Source organism: Pan troglodytes, chromosome 9 (assembly GCF_028858775.2).
Source record: "Pan troglodytes isolate AG18354 chromosome 9, NHGRI_mPanTro3-v2.0_pri, whole genome shotgun sequence".
Lineage (NCBI taxonomy): Eukaryota > Metazoa > Chordata > Mammalia > Primates > Hominidae > Pan > Pan troglodytes.
Window position 1 is genome coordinate 115,658,781 of NC_072407.2, and position 26,406 is coordinate 115,685,186.

Consider the following 26,406-nt stretch of genomic DNA (forward strand, 5'->3'; position numbering starts at 1 on the left):
GGTCTCGATCTCCTGACCTCGTGATCTGCTGGCCTCGGCCTCCCAAAGTGCTGGGATTACAGGGGTGAGCCACCGCGCCCGGCCAACATATAGATTTAACAAATTTAAAGAATTAAACAAACCCCATTTCTACAAAAGATACAAAAGAAGAATTAGCCGTGTGTGGTGGCATGCACCTGTAGTCCCAGCTACCAGAGAGGTTGAGGTGGCAGGCACTGAGCCCACAACATCGAGGCTGCAGTGAGCAGAGATGGTGCCACTGCACTCCAGCCTGGGCAAGACAAATAAGCACAAACCAAAATTTCTCAAGTAGATGAACAGGAGTCAGCACCAAAGCTTCAATATGTATAGAAGATAGAAGGAAAATTGTAATTCTACCCTGTAATATGTGTTTGTGTCTGTCTGTCTGTCTGTCTTTGTGCGAGTGAGAGAGAGGAGACAGAGAAAACTGGACCAAGACCATATATCACTTTAATAACAGAACTCCTTGGACCAGTTCACAGAACTGTCATTTAAAACCAATGTCCTAGACCAACTCCAACCTTCTTGTTTTCCAGTGTACCCACCCCACACAGGGCCAGCCACGGCCAGGTGAGAACAGGAAGGAGAATGGAGAGGGAGAGTGGAGAGGGTCCTGACTCCCGTAGGCTTCATCTGGGCTGGGCCAGCCTTGACCCCATCTGCCCAGGAGCCTCTCAGCCATGGAGTCCTCTAGGGAGGCACTTAGCCCACCTAGAGCACAGGAAAAAGGCGGGACGGGGGGCACCTCCCAGCACCCTCCCAAAAGACTCACACAGGGGCAGGGAGGGTAGAGGGCAGGAGGGCAGGCTTCCTGCTGCTTCCAGCAGCCTCTTCATCTCCAGCTCCTACCTCTCTCCTCCCCCTCATCCCTCGGCAACCACAGCATGCCCAACCAAGTCCCAGCCTCCCTTCTGTCATTGAGTCTCTAGTGAGAAAGAGGACTCTGAAATCAGGGCGCAAGAGGAGAGACCTGTTGGCTGGGTGGCTGGCCGGTGGGTAGTGACTGTTCCTCACACACAGTAGTAGGAGGTCCATGCGTTCTGCTTTGGAGGCTACTGCCTCTCCTCCATTAGTGGAGCTGCTGGAGGCCCCAGGAAGCATGAGGCAGTGGTGTGCAGTGAGACTGGAGGAAACAGCAGGACTCAGAGGAGGGAGTCCTAGACCAAAAGGGAAAGGAACTGATTCACAGCATGGCTCTACAGTAGCCAAGCGACTTTTATTTTAGTAAATCACTTAACCATGCAGGGCCTTGATTTTCACTTCTATCAAATGGGGCTAAAAATATCTGCTGCTCAAGATTTTTTGTAAGATTTCTTTGAGAAGATCAATACATACATTCCCTGTAAACTCCGAATGTATTATCTACCAACCCCCACCCCTGCCCAACCTTAGAGGAAGATGCTTTTCATGATCATGCCCTAAATTTGTAAAATACTTTATGTAAATAATGTTTTTGTTTTGTTTTGTTTTGTTTTGTTTTTGAGACAGAGTCCTGCTCTGTCGCCCAGCCTGGAGTGCAGTGGCACAATCTCAGCTCACTGGAACCTCCGCCTCCCAGGTTTAAGCGATTCTCCTGCCTCAACCTCCCAAGTAGCTGGGTGCGTGCCACCATGCCCAGCTAATTTTTGTATTTTTAGTATAGACGGGGTTTCACCATGTTGGCCAGGCTGGTCTCGAACTCCTGACCTCGTGATCCGCCCACCTCGGCCGCCCAAAGTGCTAGGATTACAGGCGTGAGCCACCCCACCCGACCAGTAATGTGTTTTTATACACATTATCTCACTTGGCCTTCCCATTGAACAGATGAAGGAGAGTGGCTTGCCCGGAGTCACACAATTTACGTAGGTGCAGAACCCGAACTGCTAAATGCTGAGCTCTCTCCACAATGCAGGGAATGTGGCCACTAGTAACTGCCTTAGAGACCAGGGATGAATGATGGTAACAGATATACACATAAATAACACAATAGGCCGGGCACAGTGGTGCATGCCTGTAATCCCAGCACTTTGGGAGGCCAAGGCTGGTGGATCACCTGAGCTCAGGAGTTCAAGACCAGCCTGACCAACATGGTGAAACCCATCTCTACTAAATACAAAAAATTAGGCAGGCGTGGTGGTGCATGCCTGTAATCCCAGCTACTTGGGAGGCTGAGGCAGGAAAATCGCTTGAACCCGGGAGATAGAGGTTGCAGTGAGCTGAGATTGCACCATTGTACTCCTGCCTGGGCAACAAGAGCAAAACTCCATCTCAAAAAAAAACAAAAAACACTGCAGATCACTCACTCTAAGCCTAGCACTGTGCTAGGCATTGTACGGGTCTTATTTAATAGCATATAACAATAGCATATAAGTAGCCATCATGGTTATTATCAGGAAATTAAGGTTTAACAAAGTTAGAAATTTGCCAAAGGTCGACACAGGAAATGGTAGATCTGGGATACAAACTCAGGCATACTCTTACCCAGTTCATCCTTAAATTGATAGAAATCCAATGGATTCAATGTTTAAGCTTCACTTCTTCCTCCACTCACTCTGGGGAATATGTCCTAGCCCCCTCCCCAGTCCCCAGCAGGGCCCTGGCCTAAGGGGTAAGGTTCCTTGCATTCGAGGGCAGGTCCTTTAGAAATCTCCCTGCCCTACTCCTGCCCCCACACTCACCTGAGCAGTGTCATGGATCCAGTCCAGAAACTCAGCTACCTTGGCGTAGACACCTGGGTGATTGGGCTCTGCGCAGCCACGCCCCCAGCTGACCACCCCCACTAGGCGCCATGTGTCCCCATCTGGGCACACTAGGGGGCCCCCGCTATCTCCCTAAGGGATCCAGGCATGGAGACACAGAGAAACAGCCAGTTAGTTCTTCCTGATGGAGAGCACCAGACCACTATGGCAAGTGGAATCTCCTTACTGGGCCCCGCCTGCTTCTAGCTGAGATATCTGCTGGCCTCACCCCTCCTTAAACCCTTAGCATGAGCTCCAGACTTGCCTAGGTGCCCCTCCTTCTAGAGAGGCTGTCTCACACCACCAACAAGCTCAGACCAGGGCAGGGGACCAAGTCACAGCAGGCCCCCTGCCCTCCCACCCCCACCTCCACTCCCACCCTCACCCCAGCCACCACAGGCCACACCTGGCATGCATCAGCCCTTCCGTCCAGGTAGCCAGCACAAAGCATGCGGGGGGTGAGGGCTCCGCTGTACACGCAAGAGCTGTTGCAGAGCTGAGTGCTGAGCAGGGGCACCACCGTGTCCTGGAGCATATCCGAGCTGTAAGCTATGAGAGACACCGAGAAAAACTGCAGGGCACAAAGCAAGGCCCAGGCAGGCAGAGCAGCAAGAGGGGAGGTAATTCGAAGTCCCAGAGACAGGGAGACCCAAAGAGGCGAGCCCAGGGTGGGAGCTGTGGACGCTGAGCAAGGAAGCAGTAGGCTATCGGACTTGGGGGCTGGGAGTGGGAAGAGTAGGAGGACTCACACATACACCAAATGTGAGACCATGGCGCTCTTGGGACAAGGGGAGGGGGAGTAAAAGGGTCTGGGTTTAGGGAAAACTTGCAGTAGATGTTCTCCCCAGAAAGGTCCAAGCAGGGGAGACTGGAGCCCCTAGGCCTGGCCAAGGGTGATGCCAGGGAAAAACAGGGCTGGCACTGTCATGTGGCCAGGGGATGTGGCCTTGCCTCACCCTGGGGAAGAATGCCTCCCACATCCGCCCCTGCACCGAGGGCCCAGGGAGCTGACTCACTATGGCTAGGGTGGGTGTGGCCCCAGCCAGACACCCAGCACCGCGAGCCCTTCGGAAAATGCTGCTCCTTGGCCGGCAGGCACACAGCGCCCACAGTGTCTGTAGAGAGGCACATGGTCCTGGTCCCCAGTCAGGCTTGGCTTCCCCCACTGCAGAGCCTGGGCGAAGGACCCAGGACTGGCAAGTCCTCCTCACCTCCCTTCTCAAACAGTCCTGGCTCCTGGGTTCCACCAGCCAGGCCTCCTAGATGGCTATGCAAGTGGGGCACTGTCCCATCTTTGGGGTCCCCTGTCACAGAGGACAGCATGCAAACTGCAGTGTGCATGGCGCCCTCTATGGGTGGACAGGACCCATGCTGCCCCCTCCCCACATCTGGGGATGGAGTGGGGGTGAAAATTCTTTCAGGCCATGGGCACCCAACTTCTAATGAGGATAGTGTTTCCAAAAACGTGACATATCCCATGGGTGCAGCCATGCATGATTTTAGGTAGTACATAGGCACACCATTGAGTAAAGCATTCACTTGGGGAGAATGCCATGTCCTTTTCAATTCTCTTTCAGTCCCTCTAACCGCATCACAGAGAAAGACTTCATTTGGTGCTGGTCTGTGCCTTTCTTACTGCCTGCCGTCCTCCCACCAAACAGGAGACAGCACGCCCAGGTGCAGCAACTTCTGCAGCGGACTCAGCTACCTAGAACTTCCACACTGATTTCTTTTCATGCTACATATTTTTGTGGTTAGGATCTATTTATTATAAGTAACATAGGTTCTCTAGTTAGGTAAGTAATATAGGTTCTCTAACTAGAGATACTAATTATTGTCTATTTACTATACCTATTTTGTATATTTAAATAGTAAATATGCTATTTACTTACTATACTATATAGTAAATATACTATTTATTATAACTAAATAAGTATATTTAAAAGAGAAATACTACTACAGTAGATACCCATGTAGTATCTACTACTTAGATACTAACATAGTCGTATTTTTCTTTTAAATACACTTATTTCGGTCAACTAAGAAAGTTTTCTTTTCTTTTTTTTCTTTTTTTTTTTTTCTTTTTGAGACGGAGTCTTGCTTTGTCACCCAGGCTGGAGTGCAGTGGCATGATCTCAGCTCACTGCAATCTCTGCCTCCCAGGTTCAAGTGATCCTCCTGCCTCAGCCTCCCGAGTAGCTAGGACTACAGGCATGAGCTACCACACGCAGCTCATTTTTGTATTTTTAGTAGAGACGGGGTTTCACCATGTTGGCCAGGCTGGCCTTGAACTCCTGACCTCAAATGATCTGCCCACCTCACCCTCCCAAAGTGCTGGGATTACAGGCGTGAGCCGCCATGCCCAGCCTTAGAAATATTATCTGTTGAACGATAGTTCACGTATGTGATACAATTTGTGAAATGTGTATGGCAATGACTGTTATTTGGGAAACTTAAGGCTACAGGTGATGACGGGAGGAAGGAGTGTTAAGTATATGTGAATGTATATGTGTGTGTACAGTGTGCATGTTTGTGTGTGTGGTGTGTGTGCGCAAGTGTGTTCATGTGAGCATGTACGTGTGAGCATGTGTGAATGCTCACGTGTGAGCCTATGTGCACGTGACTGTGTGAGTGCATGTGTGTGTGTGTTTGTAGGTGAATGCCCACATGCACGTGTGTGTCGGGGAGAGTGGCTGCTGGTATAGCTCCAGCCTGGGCTCATGGGCAGGTGCAGCAGCAGGAGGAGCCCTGGCATCAGGCTTAGGAACTGTTTGCCACATGACCTTGAAGAGAGTTGCTTCCCTCCCTGCACTGCAGTGCTCTTGTCTGTATCTACCTGTTTCAACTATCTATCAGGGTTGTTACGAGGACTGAAAGAGAAGATATTTGAAAAAATGTATCTCATAAACTGTAACATGGCACCAAATGGCTAGGACCCGAGGCTAGCCTGGGGACAGGGGTGGAGCAGCCTATTGGTGGATGGGGCAGCTGCTTCAGACCTCAAGGCAAAGCCCACCTGCAGCCCAGCCATGAAAAGGGTCTGAACCTCTTTTCCCAAAAGAGCCTGTACAAGAGTTGATAACAATTTCAGAACCAGATGATGCCAAAATTCACTAGTCCCAAAATAAATAGAATGTTTTAAGGTTTACGGTGTTCAGAGGAAACTTCAGAAATCAGCTCACCACTCTCCCACCCAGCCCCCGCCCTCTCTCGCCATAGTCTCCAGCCTGCCCACCCTCAAGCCAGTGCCGCACCTGAGAAGTTGAGAGGGGTCTGGAGCCTCAGGAGGGCGACATCGTAGTCATGATTCTGGGCACTGTAGAGGGGGTGTGGGATAATCCTCTCCACCACAGCCCCTTGATGGGGCCTGACGGCACTGTGGCTGACCAGCCCCGCATGAACCCGCCAGCTGGACAGGTGGGCCAGCCTGAAACTGCACACAGGGGCCATGCTGAGCGGGGAAGGAAGGGGCAGAAGAGGTGTTCCTAAGCGAGGTAGCAGGTGGAGGAAGCTGGCCAGAGCAGCCATTGGTCGGGGGGCCGTCAGCAGGCGGTGAGCTCCCAGGCCCCACAGACTATGCCTCTTAGTATCACCCCAGCAGCAGGCACGACACTGGGCATGCAGTAGGTGCTTAATAAATGCTGCAGGACTGATGGATAGAGAAGACTATGGGTCATCTGCAACCACCACTCCCTCTTTCCTGCATAACTTCCCTCCAAGTTTTATAACAAACACATAGAGGGCCTTGTGTTGGAAAAACTTCCCCTGGTCCCGTCTCTCAACTTACTGTGTGTGATCATGGGAGAGGCACTTCTCCCTCCCAGCCTCGGTAAAATGGGGATTACACTCTCTGCCCTGCCCGGCACCAAGAGAAGATCAAAGAGCTCATTCACTCATCATTCATTCATTCCTCCAAGTCATATTTATTAAGCACCTACTATATTCCAGGGACTGTTCTAGACCCTGGGGACACAGCAGTGGATAAATCTACAAAGAGATTTAGTGGTAAATAAGACTGAGAGTCCCTGCTCCTGCAGAGCTTCCCATCTAAAGGGGAAGAAACATATTAACCAAATAATTACATGGAAAATGATTGAACCAAAGATAAGCCTGAAGAAACACAGGATACTGTGAATGTGAAAGTATTTTTAACACTTAAAAGCTAATGAGGCCAGGCACGGTGGCTCACGCCTGTTATCCCAGCACTTTGGGAGGCTGAGGCAGGCAGATCACCTGAGGTCAGGAGTTCGAGACCAGCCAGGCCAACATGGCGAAACCCCATCTCTACTAAAAATACAAAAAATTAGCTGAACATAGTGGTGCCCAGCTGAGGCACAAGAATCGCTTGAACCCAGGAGGTGAAGGTTGCAGTGAGCCAAGATTGCGCCACTACACTCCAGCCTGGGCAACAAAGTGAGACTCTGTCTCAAAAAAAAAAAAAACTGATGAATATAAAGAACAAATCTTCATATTATTACTGTTATTTGTGCAGATCTGTTCTTGATACTGAATGAGAGAACTTCACAAACACCAGTCTTACCCTTTTGGAGCAAAAAGCTGGAGACAGTTGGACACGAACATTTGATACAGGACATACCAACAGCCGAACAGAAAGGGCAACTGAGGCTCTCTGTCCTCAGCAGCCACAGAGACTTGCCTGTGCATACAATGTGCAGCAGTCACCACCCAGCGTGGCGCTAGCACAGAGCCCCCACACGTGTGCCGGAAGCCCAGGGCCACGCTGGCCTGCCACGGCCAGCGCCCAGGAGCCACAGACTGCCCACCAACTATCCGGGAAGCCAGGGGCCTCGCTCCACACTCTGCCAACAGAGATGGGTGAGATAGAAAGAGAGAGAGAGGTGAGTGTCAGCATGGTCCTAACTCTCAGGGAGCGTGGCCCAGTGCTAAGCCCCAGAGAGCCAGTGTGGACAGCTCTCCTTTCTTATTCCTGGTCCTAAGTATGGGGGATGGGAAGGTAGAAGTGTTGATTTCACCCCTGCCTGCCCCATCCAGCTGTGGGCCCACTGAAAGCAGAAACTGTATCTGCACTAATGGAGCCCTAGTACCTAAGAGAATGCCTGTCCTGTAGTAAAGGTCGAAGTGTTGGTGTGGGGAAGGATGTGTGAATGGACAGATGAAGAGACGGGTAGATGAACGGGAAGACCAATGAAAGGAACTCCACAGATTGCTTCCCGTTTGGTACCTGATTCACCACCTGCCCTTAGTTTCCTGAAGCTGCTAACAGGTCACTCAATAGCCAATAATAATTTCACCTCTGGGGCTTTCCAGAAGAAAGATGGAGTTGGTGTCAGAGGCCAAGGAAGAGAGTGGCAGGTAGTGAAGGAAGGAGATCATCAGCCCAGATCTGTGGCTGGTGAGGGACATGATGGAGGCTTAGAAAGGGTTCGGCTGGGGCAGAACAGCAACTGCAAGAAGGGGCCTGGCAGGCAGATGGGCAGGTGGGCAAGACCCCTACCCCAGGCCCAGCAGAGTCTCACCATAGGGCTCTTCCACACTTGAGGCAGGGGGAACACCCCTTCCTCTCACCGCCACCTCCCCTAGACCAAGATATGACTCACCAGAGCATCTGAGGGAAACAACTCGACCAGAAGTGCAGTTGTTCCTGCAAAACAGAGGTACCAACAAGAAGCTGGGCAGGGGCCACCCTGCAGCTACACACATCCAAGGACGTGAAGAATGGGGGAGGCTGGTGGGGGTGGTGGACAGTTCTTAAGGCTGTCATGTAGCCACAGCCTGAAGAATACCACCATTTCCTTCCTGCCCCCACCCAAACACTCAGACCCCTCCTCATCAGTGGTCCCCAGGACAGGAGCACACCTCCTGCCTAGTCTCCCAGAGGGCAACAGAAGGACTTCATGGTCCTTGCAGATCAACTGGGACATAGCGTGTTTACAGATGAGAAAGCCACACTGTTCCCACTAAGTGTCCTGAATGAATACACACTCAATGAATGAATGAACGGATAGGTGAGTGTGTGCGTGACTAGGGTTCTTCACCCCATGCTCCTTCCTAGGTTTGCTGTATTCTCCACCCTGGTCCCTCTGCCTGGGCTTTGCATATTCATATTCTTGCTCTCCTCTTTCCCCTCTTCTCTCTTAGCTCTTAGTTCCTTTTTTGACCAAAACTCTCTTCTCTTTCTTTACTCACCTCTTGCCCCTAGCAGTCCAATGTCTAGACCCTCTTCATTTCTCCTAGTTTCCCAAATCCACAGCCCTCCCGGCTCTCCTGGAGGAGTCAGCCCCACCCCTACTTCCATTTTCCCATTCAGGTATCCAAGACAAGAACCCTGTCAGAACCTTCCCAACTCCAGCCACATTTCTGAGCACAGGAGCTGGACAGGAGGGGCCTGAAGGAACAGTTCAAATTGGAAATGTGGTAATGGGGGTGCCCACCTTTCTATCCCAGGAGGCTGATAGGCAGATTGAGGAAGCCTAGGAAGGCACAAAGACCCTCTCCGCTTGTGCCCCAGTCATACCAAACCATCCCCAGGATCTGGGGAAGGGGCTGCTCCATTCCACAGCCCTCTTCTCTAGGAGACTCTCCAGACTACAAGCAACTCTTAGCCAGAGCAACTCAACCATCTCTTTCCTGAAATATCCGAGTTATCCAAATAATGTGTGGCAGGATTCAGAGAGCACTTAGCTAGGAGACAGGAGCCTGGTTTCAAGGCTTGACTTAGCTGCTTATTACTTATGTGACCTTGGACAAGACTCTTTAACCTTATTAAGCCTCAGTTTCCTAACCTGTAAAATGGTGATGAGTACCATGTCAAATCTTGTGACAATAATAACCAACCCTACATTTCTTGTGAAGGGCAAATAGCAGATGTGAAGTGGTGACAGACAGGGCTCATGTGAACTGAGTTTGTAATTTCTAACTAGGAAATGATCCTCTTTGTCCTCCTATCTTAGGCCACCAGTGTCCTCCCCACTGGCATCCCAAGAAAGGAGATTTTTGCTGGACTGACCACCAGGAAGTAAGGGACCCCACTCACCTAACAGCCTCAGTAGTCCTACCTGGGCTGCCACGCCTCCTCCAGGAAGCCTCCCAGTCTAGGAGAAAGCTGAGCAAACTCCTGGGAACTGTTGAGTTTGATGTCAGTGAGGTTTACTCCCATGTGGTGAGTGAGTCTTGGCAGAAGAAGGGAATAGAACAGGAGGAAATCATAACTGGAATATGTACGAGATATAATACTAGTATAGTGACCGCAAGACTGTGATAATGATTACTGCTGGGGTTTATGCTTGTTAAAAAGCAGTAATACTCCAAACAGAGAAATGGGCTGGGGCACCATTGTGCCCAGAGGCCAGAAGATGGCCAAAAAGACCTCTTGACATTTCCTGAGCACATTGACCAGTGACGGGCAGGTAGAGGTCTCCAACTCCCATCCCACACCAGCCAGGCCTCCCCATTCACAGGACCCACATCTAACTCCTGTTACCTGAGATGCCCAAGGCTCCAGCAGATCTGCAGCCCCAGGGCGGGGCTCCAGCCCTCATGGCAGACCAGGAGCCAGCGTGGCCGATCCCTCACTTGCGCTTCCAGCAAGAAGTCTTCGCTGTTTATTCTGAAAGATACTGAAATCACAGCATGAAAACCACATGGGAGAGGATGGTGGTGGTAGGGTGGGACAGGAAGAGCTGGACCCAGGATTCTGTAGTACTTGAAGAGGCCTTAATGACAGCATCTGGGTCACCCAGTGCCAAGTTCCCTGCTCCCCGGAGAGTGAGACCAGTCCCAAGAGCAGTATCACCCCTTTTGGTAGAGCATTTCAGTTTTCTATTTTAACCATGTGTTTTTAAGCGTGGTCTACCATTCATTGTCACAGCAGCCCTGTGCAATGAGTACTGCCATCCTCTCCATTCTGCAGAAGGAGAACTAAGGCATGGAGTTTAAGCAACTTCCCCAAGATCACAGTGTCAGGAAATGATGGATCCAGGACTTAGATCCAGGTCTTCTGATTTCAAATCTTGTGATAATAATAATTACCAGTTGTTGAGTGTATGCTTTTTCCAGGCTATTATGGACTGACTCATGTCCGCGCCCCCAAACACACACACACAAATTCATATGTTAAAGCCCCAACCCTCAATGTGACTGTATTTGGAGACAGGGCCTTTAAGAAGGTGATTAAGGTTAAATGAGGTCACGAGGGTGACGCCCTGATCCAATAGAGCCAGTGTCCTTATAAGAAGAGGAAGAGACACCAGAGAGCTCCCTCTCTCCTCAAGAGCAGAGGAAAGGCCCGGGGAGTACACAGGCAGAAGACAGCCATCTACAATCCAGGAAAAGAGCTCTCTCCTGAAACCAAATTCCACAGCACCTTGATCTTGGACTTCTAGCCACCAGAACGGTGAGAAAATAAATGTGGTTTAAACCACCCGGTCTGTGGTACTTAGTCATGGCAAACCAAACAGACTACTACACAAGTTCTGTGCTAATATCTTTTCTTAGATTAGTTTGTTTTATCCTTAAAAAATTTTTGCAGTAAATATTTATATTTCCATTTTATGGAGAAGGAAACAGAAGCAACAAGAAGTAATGTGCCCAAAGTCACACAGTCAAAGACAGACTCCAACCTTATTCTAATGAGGTTATTCTAAGCCCCAGCCTCTGGACAGCATTGTACCTTCTGATCCCCAACTCTTACCTGGAGGGGAGGGGACAATCAGGAGAGGGAGAGTGGGGATGAGGTGGGCTGATGTTCCCAGGTCCCTAGGTGGCCCTGCTGGTCACACACTGGCTCCCACACACACCTGATCTCTCCTCCCCCATGTCCCTGGCTCACTCTGCCCCAAACGGCAAGTTTCCATCCCTCCTGCCAGCCTGGTCTCCGGACCTTGCCCCAGCTAGAGATCAGGACAGTCATCAGGCAGTGCTGAAAGCCCCAAATCAGAGATCACCTCTGCAAGGTGACACCTTGTCACCGCCCTCACACTAGAGGAGGGAAACACATATGGTTGGCAGTGAACAGATGGCCCTTCAGTGTCGGTTCTCTTGCCCTCAGCTGTGACAGGTCCCTGCTGGGGAGGGAGGCCCGTAGCCTTAGGGGTGCAGCCCACCTGTTTTGGGAAGTGCAGGGAGCAGAGCTTCCTCAGCGCTGGCCTCTGAGCAGCTCAAAGTTATCTCCTCATCCTGCAAGGTCCCGGAAATGGGCTGAGAGGCAGCAGGACACAGATACAGCACTTTAGAGAAGAACAAAGAGAAAGGGTCTGACTTCCAAAGGAAGGTGTCAAGGTGCTGACCTCCTCATCAGCCACCTTGCTCTCAGGCAGCTCCCCAACCAACCTGCTGAGGAGGGGCATAGCGCTCCCTCTGTCTCGGCCTCGGCCTCTATCTCTGCCTCTTTGACTCTCCTTTGTCTCTCTCTCTCTCTCTCTCTCTCTCCCTCTCTCTCTCCCTCTCTCCCCCTCTCTCTCTCTCTCCCTCCCTCTCTCTCTCTTTCTCTCCCCCTCTCTCTCTCTCTCCCTCCCTCTCTCTCTCTCTCCCTCTCTCCTTCTCTCTCCCTCTCTCCCTCTCTCCCTCTCTCTCTCTCTCTCCCTCTCTCTCTCTCCCTCTCTCTCTCTCCCTCTCTCTCTCTCCCTCTCTCTCTCTCCCTCTCTCTCTCTCCCTCTCTCTCTGTCTCTCTCTCTCTCTAGCTGTCTCTCAGTATGTCTCTGTCTCTGTCTGTGTGTGTTCTCTCTGTGTCTCTCTCACTGGGATAGATTTCCAGAAAAAGTCTGACTAAGGCCTCCTTGGATCATACACTTTGTTCTTCTTTATGTAGAGCCTAGATCCCTCCTGCTGCAATTTCACCCTTTCTCCCCTTGTCTGCACAGAGTAGCTGAGGAAGACAGTTGTCCCATTTACCTTTAACACCTGCTCAGCACCTGCTTCTCCCTTCCAACCTCCCCCACACCAGAGAAAGGCCCCCAGCACTGACCTAGGAGCCATGAGCCAACACCTGCACCGGCCAGCAGCCCCAGGGCTCCCAGCACTGCACAGCCACGTCGCATGGAACGCCAGCACACCGCCTGAGAAACTGTGGGAAAGGGCAGAGGGGTATCTGGGTCCCCTGCTCCTGCCAGCCTGCCTTACTTCACCCTAAGTCACCACCATGGGGCTAGGCACCCACAGAGCTCCAACAGGACACCTCCTCCTGCCCCATCAGCCCAGATTAGGGAGGGAGTGGGGGCAGGGGAGGATGGAGAGGGCCTGATCACTGAAGCCCACAAATCCCACTCAATCCCTAAAGTGGGAAATGGGGAGCAGAAGCAGGTCTGGGGATAAAGAGTGAGACAGCCTCTCACCATCAATCATGTGGGGCTGACCCCAAGGAGGATCCGGGGAATGTAGGATGATTGCCCTCCACTGTCCCCACCCTGTCATTCCCCTATGGCCCAGTCTGGCCTACTGGGATGCTGCTGGTCTCCAGGCTCTGCTCTGAAGATCCCAGGTCCTGGGCCCTCCTCTGCATACTGGGCCTCCACAGGGGGTTGGTCATCCAGCATCAGGCTCTGGGGAAATAAGGGCCAGACACCCAGGATCCCCACATCAAGGACTGCTGAGAGAAGTCACAGCCCAGTCCAAGTCCCCATTCTTTAACCCCAGTCATGATTCCATTGCCACTTGTAAACCTCTACTCATCTTGGAGACTCCCTGTATATTCCCACAAATACCTTGCCAGGCTCCCCTGTGCCCTCCTGGGGCCCCTAACCCCACTGACCTTACTCTCACATGGCCAGTAGCAAACACTTGAATGCAGATTTGGCCCACTCCAAAGCCCGCACTCCTAGCCACTCCTTCATCTTCCATAAACATTGAAGGCATCTACTAAAGTCCCTCAACACCCTCCTTCAGCTTCAAGATCCCACCCTTCTTCATTCCCTCCTATCTCAGAGGAAGAAGTGCCCCTCCACCATGCACCCACCCATCCACCCATTCATTCATTCCATAGATATTTGGTCCAAGTGGACAGGTCACTATAGGGGACACTATAGGGAGTTCAGAATAAACCAACGTGGACCACTCCCCACTCTGACTGTGTCAAAGAACCTGTAGTCTGGTCCTGAAGATAAGTCATGTAAAGCACTATATGTTAAGTGACAGAAGGAAAGTTCAGCTAAACTACCTGATATGGTTTAGCTGTGTCCCCACCCAAAATCTCATCTTGAATTGTAATCCAAATTGTAATCCCCATGTGTTCGGGTAGGGACCTTGTGGGAGGTGATTAAATCATGGGGCTGGTTCCCAAATGTTGTTCTCATGATAGTGAGTGAGTTCTCATGAGATCTGATGGTTTTATATGGGGCTTTTTCCCTCTCCACTCTGCACTTCTCTCTCCTGCCACCAGGTGAAGAAGGACATGTTTGCTTCCCCTTCTGCCATGATTGTAAGTTTCCTGAGGCCTCCCAGCCATGAGGAACTGTGAGTCAATTAAACCTCTTTGCTTTATAAATTACTCAGTCTCCAGTAATTCTTTATAGCAGTGTGAGAACAAACTAATACAGTAAATTGGTGCTGCTGTAAAGATACCTAAATATGTGGAAGTGACTTTGGAACTGGGTAACAGGTAGAGGTTGGAATAGTTTGGAGGGTTCAGAAGAAGACAGGAAGATGTGGGAAAGTTTAGAACTTCCTAGAGACTTGTTAAATGGTTTTGACCAAAATACTGATAGTGATATGGACAATGAAGTCCAGGCTGAGGTGGTCTCAGATGGAGATGAGGAACGTCTTGGAAACTGAAGGAAAGGTGACTCTTGCTATGCTTTAGCAAAAAACTAGAAGCATTTTGCCCCTGCCCTAGAGATCTGTGGAACTTTGGTGGGTTTTTTTTTGGGGGGGGGGGGGTGTTTTGTTCAACTTTATTGAGGCATAATGCACATTCAAAATATTACATACATTTTAAGTTCTCAGATCAAAACTTTGACAAATGTATACACCCACATGACCAACACAGTCAAAATATAGGACATGAAGGTCACCCCAGAAATTTTCCTTCTGCCTTTTTGCAGTTAACTCCTCCCCAGCTCACAGCCCTGGAAAATCACTGATCTGTTTCTCTCACTGTATATTAGAGTTCCCTTTTTTATAGTTTCATATAAATGAAACCATGTGACATATAGTCTTTCTTTTTTTTAGATTTTTTTATTTTACTTTAACTTCCAGGATACATGCACAGAACTTGGTTTGTTACATAGGTATACATGTGCCATGGTGGTTTGCTGCACCCATCAACCCGTCATCTAGGTTTTAAGCCCCGTATGCATTAGGTATTTGTCCTAATGCTCCCCCTCCCCTTGTCCCCCACCCCCAGTCAGGCCCCGGGGTGTGTTGTTCCCCTCCCCATGTCCATGTATTCTCACTGTTCAACTCCCACTTATGAGTGAGAACATGTGGTGTTTGGTTTTCTGTTCCTGTGTTAGTCTGCTGAGAATAATGGCTTCCAGCTTCATCCATGTCCCTGCAGAGGACATTATCTCATTCTTTTTTATGGCTGCATAGTACTCCATGGTGTATATGTGCCACATTTTCTTTATCCAGTCTATCATTGATGGGCATTTGAGTTGGTTCCAAGTCTTTGCTATTGTAAATAATGCTGCAATAAACATATGTGTGCATGTGTCTTTACAGTAAGATGATTTATAATCCTTTCAGTATATACACAGTAATGGGATTGCTGGGTCAAATGGTATTTCTGGTTCTAGATCACACTGTCATGAGATCTATGGCTCTTTGGACTTGAGAGAGATGATTTAGGGTATCTGGCAGAAGAAATTTCTAAGCAGCAAAGTGTTCAAGAGGAAACAGAGCATAAAAGTTTGGAAAATTTGTAGCCTGATGATGTGATAGAAAAGAAAACCCATTTTCTGAGGAGAAATTCAAGCCTGCTGCAGAAATTTGCATAAGTAATGAAGAGCTAAATGTTAATCACCAAGACAATGGGGAAAATATCTCCAGGGCATGTCAGAGACCCGCAGAGCAGTCCCTTCCATTACCAGACCAGAGGCCCAGGAGAGAAAAATGGTTTTGTGGGCCAGGCCAGGAACCCCTGTTCTGTGCAGCCTGGGACATGGTACTGTGTGTCCCAGCTGCATCAGCTCCAGCCATGGCTAAAAGGGGACAAGGTACAGCTCAGATCATTGCTTCAGAGGGTGCAAGCCCAAGCCTTGGCAGCCTCCTTGTGGTGTTGAGCCTGCGGGTGCACAGAAGTCAATAACTGAGGTTTGAAAACCTCCACCTAGATTTCAGAGGATGTATGGAAACACCTGGATGCCCTTGCAGATGTTTGCTACAGGGATGGAGCCCTCATGGAGATCCTCTGATAGGGCAGTATGGAAGGGAAATGTAGGGTTGGAGCCCCCACACAGAGTTCCCACTGGGGCACTGCCTAGTGGAGCTGTGAAAAGAAGGCCACCATCCTCCAGACCCCAGAATGGTAGATCCACCAACAGCTTGCACTGTGAGCCTGGAAAAGCTGCAGCCCATGAAAGCAGCCAGAAGTGGGGCTGTGCCCTGCAAAGCCACAAGGGCAGAGCTGCCCAAGGCCATGGGAGCCCACCTCTTGCATCAGCGTGACCTAGATATAAGGCATGTAGTCAAAGGAGATCATTTTGGAACTTTAAGGTTTAATGACTGCCCTATTGGATTTCAGACTTGCATGGGGACTGTAACCTCTTTGTTTTGACCAATTTCTCCCATTTGGAATAGGTGTATTTACCCAATGCCTGTATCCCATTGTATCTAGGAAGTAACTAAATTGCTTTTGATTTTACAGGCTCGTAGGCAGAAGAGACTTGCCTTGTCTCAAATGAGACTTTGGACTTGGACTTTTGGGTTAATGCTGGAACGAGTTAAGACTTTGGGGGACTGTTGGAAAGGCATGATTGTGTTTTGAAATGAGGACATGAGATTTGGAAGGGACCAGGATAGAATGATATGATTTGGCTCTCCCCTCACCCACAATCTCATTTTGAATTGTAATTTTGAATTGTAATTACCACACACTGGGGGAGGGACCTCATAGTAGGTGATTGGATCATGGGGGCAGTTCCCCTATGCTGTTCTCATGATAGTGAGTGAGTTCTCACAAGATCGGATGGTTTTATAAGGGGCTTTCCCCCTTTACTCTGCACTTCTTTCTCCTGCCAGCATGTGAAGAAGAGTGTGTTTGCTTCCCCTTCCACCATGATGGTAAGTTTCCTGAGGCTTCCCCAGCCATGCAGAACTATGAGTCAATTAAATCTCTTTCCTTTATAAATTACCCAGTCTCAGGCAGTTCTTCATAGCAGTGTGAGAACAGACTAATACACTACCATCATCATTCAAAAGAATAAGGGCTTACTTCTCATTGAGGTGATCACAGAAGGCTTCCTAGAAAAAGCAGCCTCTGAGACAGGCCCACAGGGATGAAGAGGGTTTGAGCTGATATAATGGGCATTGGGCAGTCCAGACAAAGAGGATTGAATCAGCAAAGGCACAGGGATAAGAAAGCATAGAGCAGAGTAAGTCATTTGTGTGTCTGCAGCTCATGAGCCATGAAGAGGAGTAATGAAAATAAGATCTTAAAAAAAAACACCAGACAGTTCAAAGCTAAGTCTGCAACCTACTACGTGAACTTGGACAACTCAGGCCATCTCTTCAAATTTCAATTTTCTCATTTGTAAAATAAGAGTAATAACTCCTGCTTTCCAAGGAATAATCTCCCTCCTCGAGTATCTTGTCTCTCTCTGTTATTCTCCATGCCATAAAGTCAGAGTAATCTTTCTAAAATGCAAATATGAGCAAGTGAGCCCCATCTCTACCCCATGAGTCTTTGTGGCCTTCAGGATCAAACCAGAGCTCCATGGCATCGCTCACAAAGTCCTCCATGATCTCGCCTTGCCTCACCTCTCCATCCTCACTGCCAGCACTTGCTCCCTCCACAGCAAAATTTGGGGCCACACTGACATACGTGCCATACCTCAGTGCCTTCAGGCACTCTCACAACAGAGAGACTTTGCACCTGCTCTCCCCTTTCCCATGTAACTGACTCCAACTGACCCTTCGAGACTCAGCACAGATGTCACTTCTCCAGGAAGCTTCCTTCTATGCATACAGCACCTGTTGGGCCCTATATTGTGCTCATTTACTTCCTTCTCTCTCCTTTCTCACTGGTTTTTGCATCCCAGGGCTAAGCACAGAGCCTGGCACAAAGTGGGAATTCAGTTAAAGTATATTAAAGGAGGGAAGGAAAGAAGGGAGGGGGGAGGGAGAGACAGAGGGGGAGGTACAAATAAGATAATGTGAATTAAAATGACTTTAAAAATTGTAAAGCCCAATACAAATGTTAAGTATAATAATATTAATAAGAACTACACCTAAGCTGTGGATCCTTCCCCCCAAAATTTATAATCCAGTAGGGTAGATAAGATCTCTCAAAACTGAAGCAACTCCCGTTTCCCCTGCAGACTACTGTCTCCCCTGCATCTTTCCCTGTCAACACATAGGGTTGTACCCAATGAGGATAAAAGCCTGAAACGCTGACTCCAGGACAGTATTGGCTTAAATGTGATTTTCATGTGTCACATGAAATGTTCTTTGCACGCCAAAACCTCCCCAGTCATGCCTTCGTACTCCACTGAACTGTCTTCCTAACCCTCCGGCAGGAGAAAGGAAAGACTTTGTCAGACTCACCTAGGTCAGTCACCTCCAAATTGCCCCGAAAATCATTCCACTGGACCCAGAGCACCCATGCCAGTTCAGCTCACAGACAGGGCAGCAGCCCCAACATCTTGCCTACAGAAAGAGGTACCAGCCCCACCTCCCTATTCCCTACACCAGCCACAGCCCAGGACCTATAGGACTAGACCTCCCAAGAGCTGCAGGCCTTGCTTTTCCAGGAGAAACAGAGGTCATGGTTTGTATCAAACCACACACATTCTTTCTTGTGCCTAGAGATGAGACTCACAGGACACAGGCAGTGAGGCTGCAGGACAGCAGGCTTGGGAGAGCCAGTCAAGCACCCATAAGATAGTAGAGAAGCAGCAACAGAAGGTGAGGTTTGGATTTCTTCTCTGGGGTTGTGTGATTTCTCTTGAGCTGATGTCCCTCTGAGTGGAGAGGCAGGCCTGATCTAGAGAGAATTCCAGGGCATGGCCAGTCTTTTCTTCTGCCTCAGTACCAAGGAAGCTTGGCTTTAAACCCAGCCTCTGAATAAACTGGCCTCACCTCATGTACTGCTCCACCTCAAAATTCAACTGCCCAAGCTCATGTGCTAGCCTAGAAAAAAAATGGCCTTTAAAATTACAGGACTCCTTGCTCCTCTTTTTGAGTGGAAGTTCAACGTAATAATGATTTGTTGAGCACCACGTATGTGCAAAGCACTTGATAGATCTAAGAGGGACGAAAGAGGATAATAAAGGGCAGTCCCTGGGGAGGAAACAGGAAATTGGCCACACAGGGCCCCTGCTAGGATCCAGCCCCTGTACCAGAGCTGCCTCAGGAGGCTCTTTCCACCAGCCTAGAATCCCAAGTGCAGAGGAGGGAGAGAGAAAGAAAGAGAGAGAGGCCACAGCAGGGATGGCACAGAGGCGTAACCTTACCATAGGGGTCAGTGGCACTGTTGTAAAGCCTCAGGGTCTACTAGGCAATGTTCTGCTCCTGTTCTCAGGCCAGCATTGATTAAAGCTAGCCCAGCAAGCTTGGTTGGAAGATGAGGTCTCCCTGGTTCGCACATGGCCCCTCCCTGTATCCCTACTCCAACACTCACACAGACACGCGCCACAGAGACAATGAACTCTGCTGAGGACCCATGAATAGGCCCCTTGTTGCAGGAAAGGGGGACAAGGGCTGGGCTGGGCTAGGCAACCCCAGCCCCTCCCATCTGCTAACTGGAAACTCAGAAACAGAGGAAAAGGTTATGGGGAGGAGGGGAGGCCAACTACTGTTGCTTAGCAACAAGGTCCCTTGTGCCAAAAAGTGTGCCCCATGCATGCATGCTGGCAGAATTCTCCCTTCCTGCTGACAGAGCTGTATTGGAGAGACCGATATTAGCATTTGTTGAAATGTTTCTGAGCCCTCTGGATTTTATCTCGCCTCCATGTGGGTTGGCTTTTCTAGCAGTCTGGGGCTGTCACCATGTTGGAATTGTTGGGGTGATGACGGAAGATCTTTGTCACCTCTTGCCCGAGGGCCACATCTGTTACCCCAATGCCAGGGAAGTGGGGCCTCTACCCCTGTCTGCCCTGGGAGCTAGTTGCAGCAGGAGCCCTCAGTGCTATCTTGTTTCAAAGCACAAGGTGACCCAGGTGAGCCCACACGGGGCTAAACACACCTGGGAGCAGGCACATCTCTTTAGACAAGGAGGCAGAATAGGTCCTGGGGAAGGCAAACACAGGTGGGGCTTCCTTTCCTCCAATTGGCTGCTCAAAAACCCCTCAGAAGGGACAGTTAAGAATATAGGTTTAGAGTCAGGCCTTCATCCAACCTCAGTTCTCCCACTTCCCTTACTCAGCCTCACCTGTAAAATGAGGATAATAGTACCTGCCTCATAGGGTTGATGTCAGAATTCATTGAGATATTGCCTATAAAGCCCATAGCCTGGTGTCTAGCACAGACTGTATTCAGCAAACAGTAGCTGCTATTATTATTGTTGTTGTTGTTGCTGAATGTCACCCACACAGGATTTAACTTTTTGCTCCCTATTTTCCTCATACACTGTATTAGTCAATTCTTGCACTGCTATAAATAAATACCTGAGACTGGATAATTTCAAGAGAAAAGAAGTTCTCATTGTTCCACAGGCTGTACAGGAAGCACAGTGACTTCTGCTTCTGGGGAGGCCTCAGGAAGCTTCCAATCATGGTGAAAGACAAAGGGGGAGCAAGGCCTCTAACATGGCAGGAGCAAGAGCAAGAGAGAGAAGGGGGAGGTGCCACACACTTTTAAACAACCAGATCTCATGAGAACTCTATCACGAGAATAGCACCAAGTGGATGATGAATCATGAAGGTTTCTTGATCATGAAGGATCCACTCCCATGATCAAATCACCTCCCATCAGAGGTCACTTTTAACATTGAGGATTATAATTTGACATGAGATTTGGGTTGGGACACAGATCCAAACCATATCATACACTCAGTGTGTCAACTCTGAACTTACGGTCATCACACCAGAGCACACATAAGACAATGAAGAGATAGAGGTCAGCTGTGAATTATAGAAGGAGAAGGAGAGAAATGGTGGCTGGAACTCAGAAGCCCTTGGCTAGGCTCTGAGGTCTCCTAGGACAATACTCTTCAGACTACAAACCTGAATATCTACTGTGTGTCAGAAACTAGCCTGGGCATGGAGGATGAACAAGTCACAGACTGGGTGCTTACAGACTGGAAAAAGGGATAGAAACAGATGTATGTAACTGTTATTATGAAAAGTGAAATAACAAAGACATAAACCCAGAGGTATAGGAGAATAGAGGAATAGCTGCCCTGAGGATACAAAGAAGAGGGCTTTGCAATGGAGGAGACATTTGAACTGAGTTTTGAGAAGTGACAAAGCAATCACAAAGAAGGGTAATTAAAATATATTGCACATAATGTCAATGAAAATGGTAGGAGTAAAATCCTCTGAAAATTTCCTCCCCCCTAAAAGCAATGAGAAAAATGGCAAAAAATGGTGAGAATCAATTTTTTTAGAACTCTAGAAATTAATCAAAAGTTTATAGCAATCTGGGAAGTCTTCGTTCAAGAAAAAAAAATGACATAATTATAGAAAGAAGAGTGAGCGTTGTGGCATTTTAACTTGCTCCAATTCCATCCCCCTCACCCCAACTCTGCAGTAGCTTTGAAAACCAACAAACCACAATCATCATGGAAACCAGCAGCCTGGCAGCTACAAGAAGGGGTAGAACAGCCTTGGAGTTCCTTCAAAGCCTCATTCCCAGAGAGTTGTAATTATTTGACCTGTCTAGTGGTTCCCTGGAAGATACCATTTGCAAGACTGTCTTTATTTCACCTGTCTCAAAGCTTGCCTGGAGTGAACAGCTTTTTCCTTAAGGGTATTTGTTGAAAACAACTAGAGACAATTGTTGGACTTTGTGGCTGCCTAAAACAATGGATAACAGTTGAGGCAAAAAAAAAAAAGGGCTAAACAAAAACCTTAAAAAGAAAATGTGGGGGAATAAAATATCTATAAAGGGCCTTGAAAGGCTCTGAAATATCCCAAGGAATATAGAAAGCTATATGTACGCACAGGAGGGTGCACATGCCCAGGGCTGTGCACATGTGCAGGAAAAACTAAGGAAGGTCCTGAGCTCTCACCCTGGGCTAAGCTTAAGGCTCTGCACAAGCAGGAAGGCTAAGGTGGAGTTGTCAATGTCCTGTCTGAGAGTTGAAGGCATGTCCCAACATACACACAGAGCCACTCTGCAAAAACAAGGTGACTTATTGGTCTCAAGCATCAAGGCACTCTCTGTCTAATTACTAGCTGAACACTAAGCAGAGAGAGATTTCAGTGGCCACACATGACAAAAAAATACAGACTTTGCAGAATTAGCTCAGAAAAGTCACTAAACACACAAAGAAGCAACATCAACAACAAGAAACCCTGAGGAAGGGAGAGAAAGTTATTTCCAAAGTTGCTGTATTATATTATGTTATTTAAAATGCAGTTTTCAATAAGAAATTATGAGGCACACAAAGAAACAAGAAAGTAAGGCACATACACAGGGGGAAAAAATAATTGATAAAAACTGTCCCTGAAGCCCATATATTGAACTTATAAGATGAAAACTTTAAATCAGCTATTCTATATACATTCAAAGAAGTAAAGAAAACCATATCCAAAGAACTAGAAAAAGGTATGAGAATAATATCTTATCAGGTAATGAATATCAACAAGGAAATAGAAATTATATATTTTTTTAAAGAACCAAATATAAATTCTGGAGTTGAGTAGTATGATAGCTGAAATGAAAAATTTACTAGAAGGGCTCAACAGCAGATCTGAGCAGGCAGAAGAAAGAATCTGTGAATTAAAGATATGTAAATTGATATTATACAGTCTAAGGGATAGAAAGGAAAAAAGAATGGAGAAAAATGAACAAAGGTTCAGAGACATTTGAGATAACATCAAAAATATGTGGTGTGTGTGTGTGTGTGTATGTGTGTGTGTAATGAGAATCCAAGAAAGAGAAGAGAGAGGAAGCAGAAATAATATTTGAAAAAATAATGACCAAAAACTTTACAAATTTATGAAAAATATTAATCTGCACATGCAAAAAAACTCAATAAACTCCAAATAGGATACATCAAAGAGATCCACATGTAAACACATCATAATCAAATTGTTTAAGGCCAAAGACAAGAAAGATTCTTGGAAGCAGCATGAGGAAAGCAACTTATCACATACGAAGGGATCTTCAGTCAACAGTTTAACAGTTAAGAGTTGGCTTCTCATCAGAAACCATGGAAGCCAGAATGGCATATTCAATTCCTTAAAGAAAAAGATTGTCAACCAAAATTCTGTATCTAGCAAAACTACCCTTCAAAAGTGAAATAGTAATTTAGATAATCTCAGATAGACAAAAACTAAGAGAATGCATTGCTAGCAAACCTGTCCTACAAGAAATACAGTCATGTGCCACATGACAGTCAACAATGTACCACATATTCAACAGTGGTCCCACAAGATTATAATGAAGATTTTATACTGTATTTTTAATGTATCTTTTCTATGTTTAGATACATAAATACTTAGTATTGTGTTACAGTTGCCTTCAGTATTCAGTATGGTAATATGCTATCCAGGTTTGTAGCCTCAGAGCAGTAGACTATGCCACATAGCCTAGGTGTGTAGTAGGCTATACCATCTAGGTTTGCGTAAGTACACTCTATTTCACACAATGACAAAATTGCCTAACAACACAGTTCTCAGAATGTATCTCCTTCATTAATTGATGCATGACTATACTAAAGGGAGTCCTTTAGGCTGAAATAAAAAGATATAAGACAGTAACTTGAATCCATATTAAGAAATAAAAAATGCTAGTAAAGGAAAGTATATAGGTAAACATAAAAGACAGTATAAATGCATTTTTTTGTTTGTAATTCTTTTTGTTCTCTCATCTGACTTTAAAGACAATTGCATAAAGCCATAATTATAAATCTGTATTGATGGGTATATGGTGCAAAAATATATAATTTGTATGACAATACAGCACAAAGTAAGAAAAGAATGGAAGAAATAAGAGCAAAGATTTTTATACTATTAAAATTAAATTGGTATTAATCTGAATAGATTGTTATAATTTAAAATGTTAATTGAAATTATCAGGCTACTAAGAAAATAATGTTTAAAATGTATATAGTAAAAGAAATGACAGAGGAGTTAAAATGGAACACTAGAAAATAACTGTTTAACACAAGGCAGAAATGAAACAAAAACATATAAGACATATAAAAAACAAATAGCAATATAATAGACATAAATCCTAACTTATCAGTAGTTACACTAAATGTAAATGGATGAAACTCTTCAATTAAAAGGTAGAAATTGGCAGAATGAATTTTTAAAGCCATGATCAAGCTATATGCTATATATGAGACATATTTTAGTTTTAAAGACAAAATACGTTGAAGGCAAAGTGTGGAAAAAGAGGTTCCATGTACACAGAAACCAAAAGAGAGCTGGAATAACTATAATAATATCAGACAAAATAGACTTTAAGACAAAAATCATTGTGAGAGACAAAGTAGGACATTTTATAATGATAAAAGAGTTAATCCTGCCAGGCACGTTGGCTCACACCTGTAATCCCAGCACTTTGGAGGGCTGAGGTGGGTGGATCACTTGAGGGAAGGAGTTCAAGACCAGCCTGACCAATATGATAAAACCCCTTCTCTACTAAATATACAAAAATTAGCCAGGTATGTGGCATGCGCCTGTTATCCCAGCTACTCAGGAGGCTGAGGTGGGAGAATCACTTGAGCCCAGGAGACAGAGTTTGCAGTGAGCTGAGATCGCGCCACTATACTCCATGCTGGGTGACAGAAATAGACTCCATTTTGAAAAAAAAAAAAGAGTCGTTTTCTGTGGGGCACTGCCCGGTGGCTCTGGCCCCGCGGGGACATTGGCCCAGCCTGCCATTCCCTGAGCTCTGGTGGCCCGTTGCTGGAGGAGCTGTTCGCCCAGGGCGGGCCCTTGTGGACCTTCCTCAAGCTCCAGGTGGGGTCTGAGGCCCATTTGAAGGTCAGGAGGCCCGAGTTGGTGGCAGTGGTAAAACTGCTGAACGAGAAGGAGCAGGAGCTGCAGGAGACCGAGCACTTGCTGCACCATGAGAATGAAGATTTAAGGAAACTTGCAGAGAATGAAATAACTTTGTGTCAAAAAGAAATAACTCAGCTGAAGCATCAGAAGAAACAGATGAAAATGATTTGATCCTGGAAGTAACTGCAGGAGTTGGAGGTCAGGAGGCAATGTTGTTTACTTCAGAGATATTTGATATGTATCAGCAATATGCTGCATTTAAAAGATGACATTTTGGAACCCTGGAATATTTTCCAAGTGAAATAGGTGGCCGTAGACATGCGTCTGCCAGCATTGGGGGTTCAGAAGCCTATAGGCACATGAAATTTGAAGGAGGTGTGCACAGAGTACAAAGAGTGCCAAAGACAGAAAAGCAAGGCCGCATCCGTACTAGCACCATGACAGTAGCAATATTACCCCAGCCTACTGAGATTAATTGAATTGATCCCTTTACCATTATGTAATGGCCTTCTTTGTCTCTTTTGATCTTTGTTGGTTTAAAGTCTGTTTTATCAGAGACTAGGATTGCAACCCCTGCTTTTTTTTGCTTTCCATTTGCTTGGTAGATCTTCCTCCATCCGTTTATTTTGAGCCTATGTGTGTCTCTGCACGTGAGATGGGTCTCCTGAATACAGCGCACTGATGGGTCTTGACTATTTATCCAATTTGCCAGTCTGTGTCTTTTAATTGGGGCATTTATCCCATTTACATTTAAGGTCAATATTGTTATGTGTGAATTTGATCCTGTCATTATGATGTTAGCTGGTTATTCTGCCTGTTAGTTGATGCAGTTTCTTCCTAGCATCGATGGTCTTTACAATTTGGCATGTTTTTGCAGTGGCTGGTACCGGTTGTTCCTTTCCATGTTTATTGCTTCCTTCAGGAGCTTTTGTAAGGCAGGCCTGGTGGTGACAAAATCTCTCAGCATTTGCTTGTCTGTAAAGGATTTTATTTCTCCTTCACTTATGAAGCTTAGTTTGGCTGGATATGAAATTTCCGGGTTGAAAATTCTTTTCTTTAAGAATGTTGAATATTGGCCCCCACTCTCTTCTGGCTTGTAGAGTTTCTGTCGAGAGATCCGCTATTAGTCTGATGGGTTTCCCTTTGTGGGTAACCTGACCTTTCTCTCTGGCTGCCCTTAACATTTTTTCCTTCATTTCAACCTTGGTGAATCTGACAGTTACTTGTCTTGGGGTGCTCTTCTCGAGGAGGATCTTTGTGGTGTTCTCTGTATTTCCTAAATTTGAATGTTGGCCTGCCTTGCTAGGTTGGGGAAATTCTCCTGGATGATATCCTGAAGAGTGTTTTCCAACTTGGTTCCATTCTCCCCATCACTTTCAGCTACACTAATCAAACATAGATTTGGTCTTTTCACATAGTCC

The 26,406-nt window shown here is 47.1% G+C and overlaps 1 protein-coding gene and 1 pseudogene across 2 annotated transcripts; one reads left to right on the forward strand and one right to left on the reverse strand.

Annotated features, from left to right (window-relative positions):
- Positions 1-453: 453 nt before the first annotated feature.
- On the reverse strand, positions 454-19,408 carry TMPRSS5 (transmembrane serine protease 5). Of its 2 annotated transcripts, none has more exons than XM_016921995.4 (13): positions 19,322-19,408; positions 13,153-13,255; positions 12,682-12,780; positions 11,822-11,944; positions 10,201-10,336; positions 9,776-9,889; positions 8,318-8,361; positions 7,396-7,558; positions 5,993-6,171; positions 3,755-3,853; positions 3,145-3,287; positions 2,679-2,831; positions 454-1,178 (listed from the first exon to the last, which is right to left on the reverse strand). In XM_016921995.4, exons 1-13 carry the CDS (start codon positions 19,322-19,324, stop codon positions 1,164-1,166), a joined length of 1,374 nt encoding a protein of 457 aa, XP_016777484.1. In that variant the 5' UTR covers positions 19,325-19,408; the 3' UTR covers positions 454-1,163. The 2 variants fall into 2 exon arrangements, with proteins under 2 accessions (XP_016777484.1, XP_063640575.1); XM_063784505.1 differs by having other exon boundaries at positions 13,049-13,255.
- Positions 19,409-19,876: 468 nt separating this feature from the next.
- Positions 19,877-25,464, forward strand: LOC466785 (peptide chain release factor 1-like, mitochondrial; annotated as a pseudogene).
- Positions 25,465-26,406: the final 942 nt, after the last annotated feature.

Coding starts and splice junctions, on each gene's coding strand:
- TMPRSS5 (XM_016921995.4), bottom strand. Junction 3,854..5,992: donor GACCCCTCTCAACTTCTCAG/GTGCGGCACTGG, acceptor GCCTCTCTACAG/ACACTGTGGGCGCTGTGTGC. Junction 2,832..3,144: donor GAAGGGCTGATGCATGCCAG/GTGTGGCCTGTG, acceptor TGGATCCCTTAG/GGAGATAGCGGGGGCCCCCT.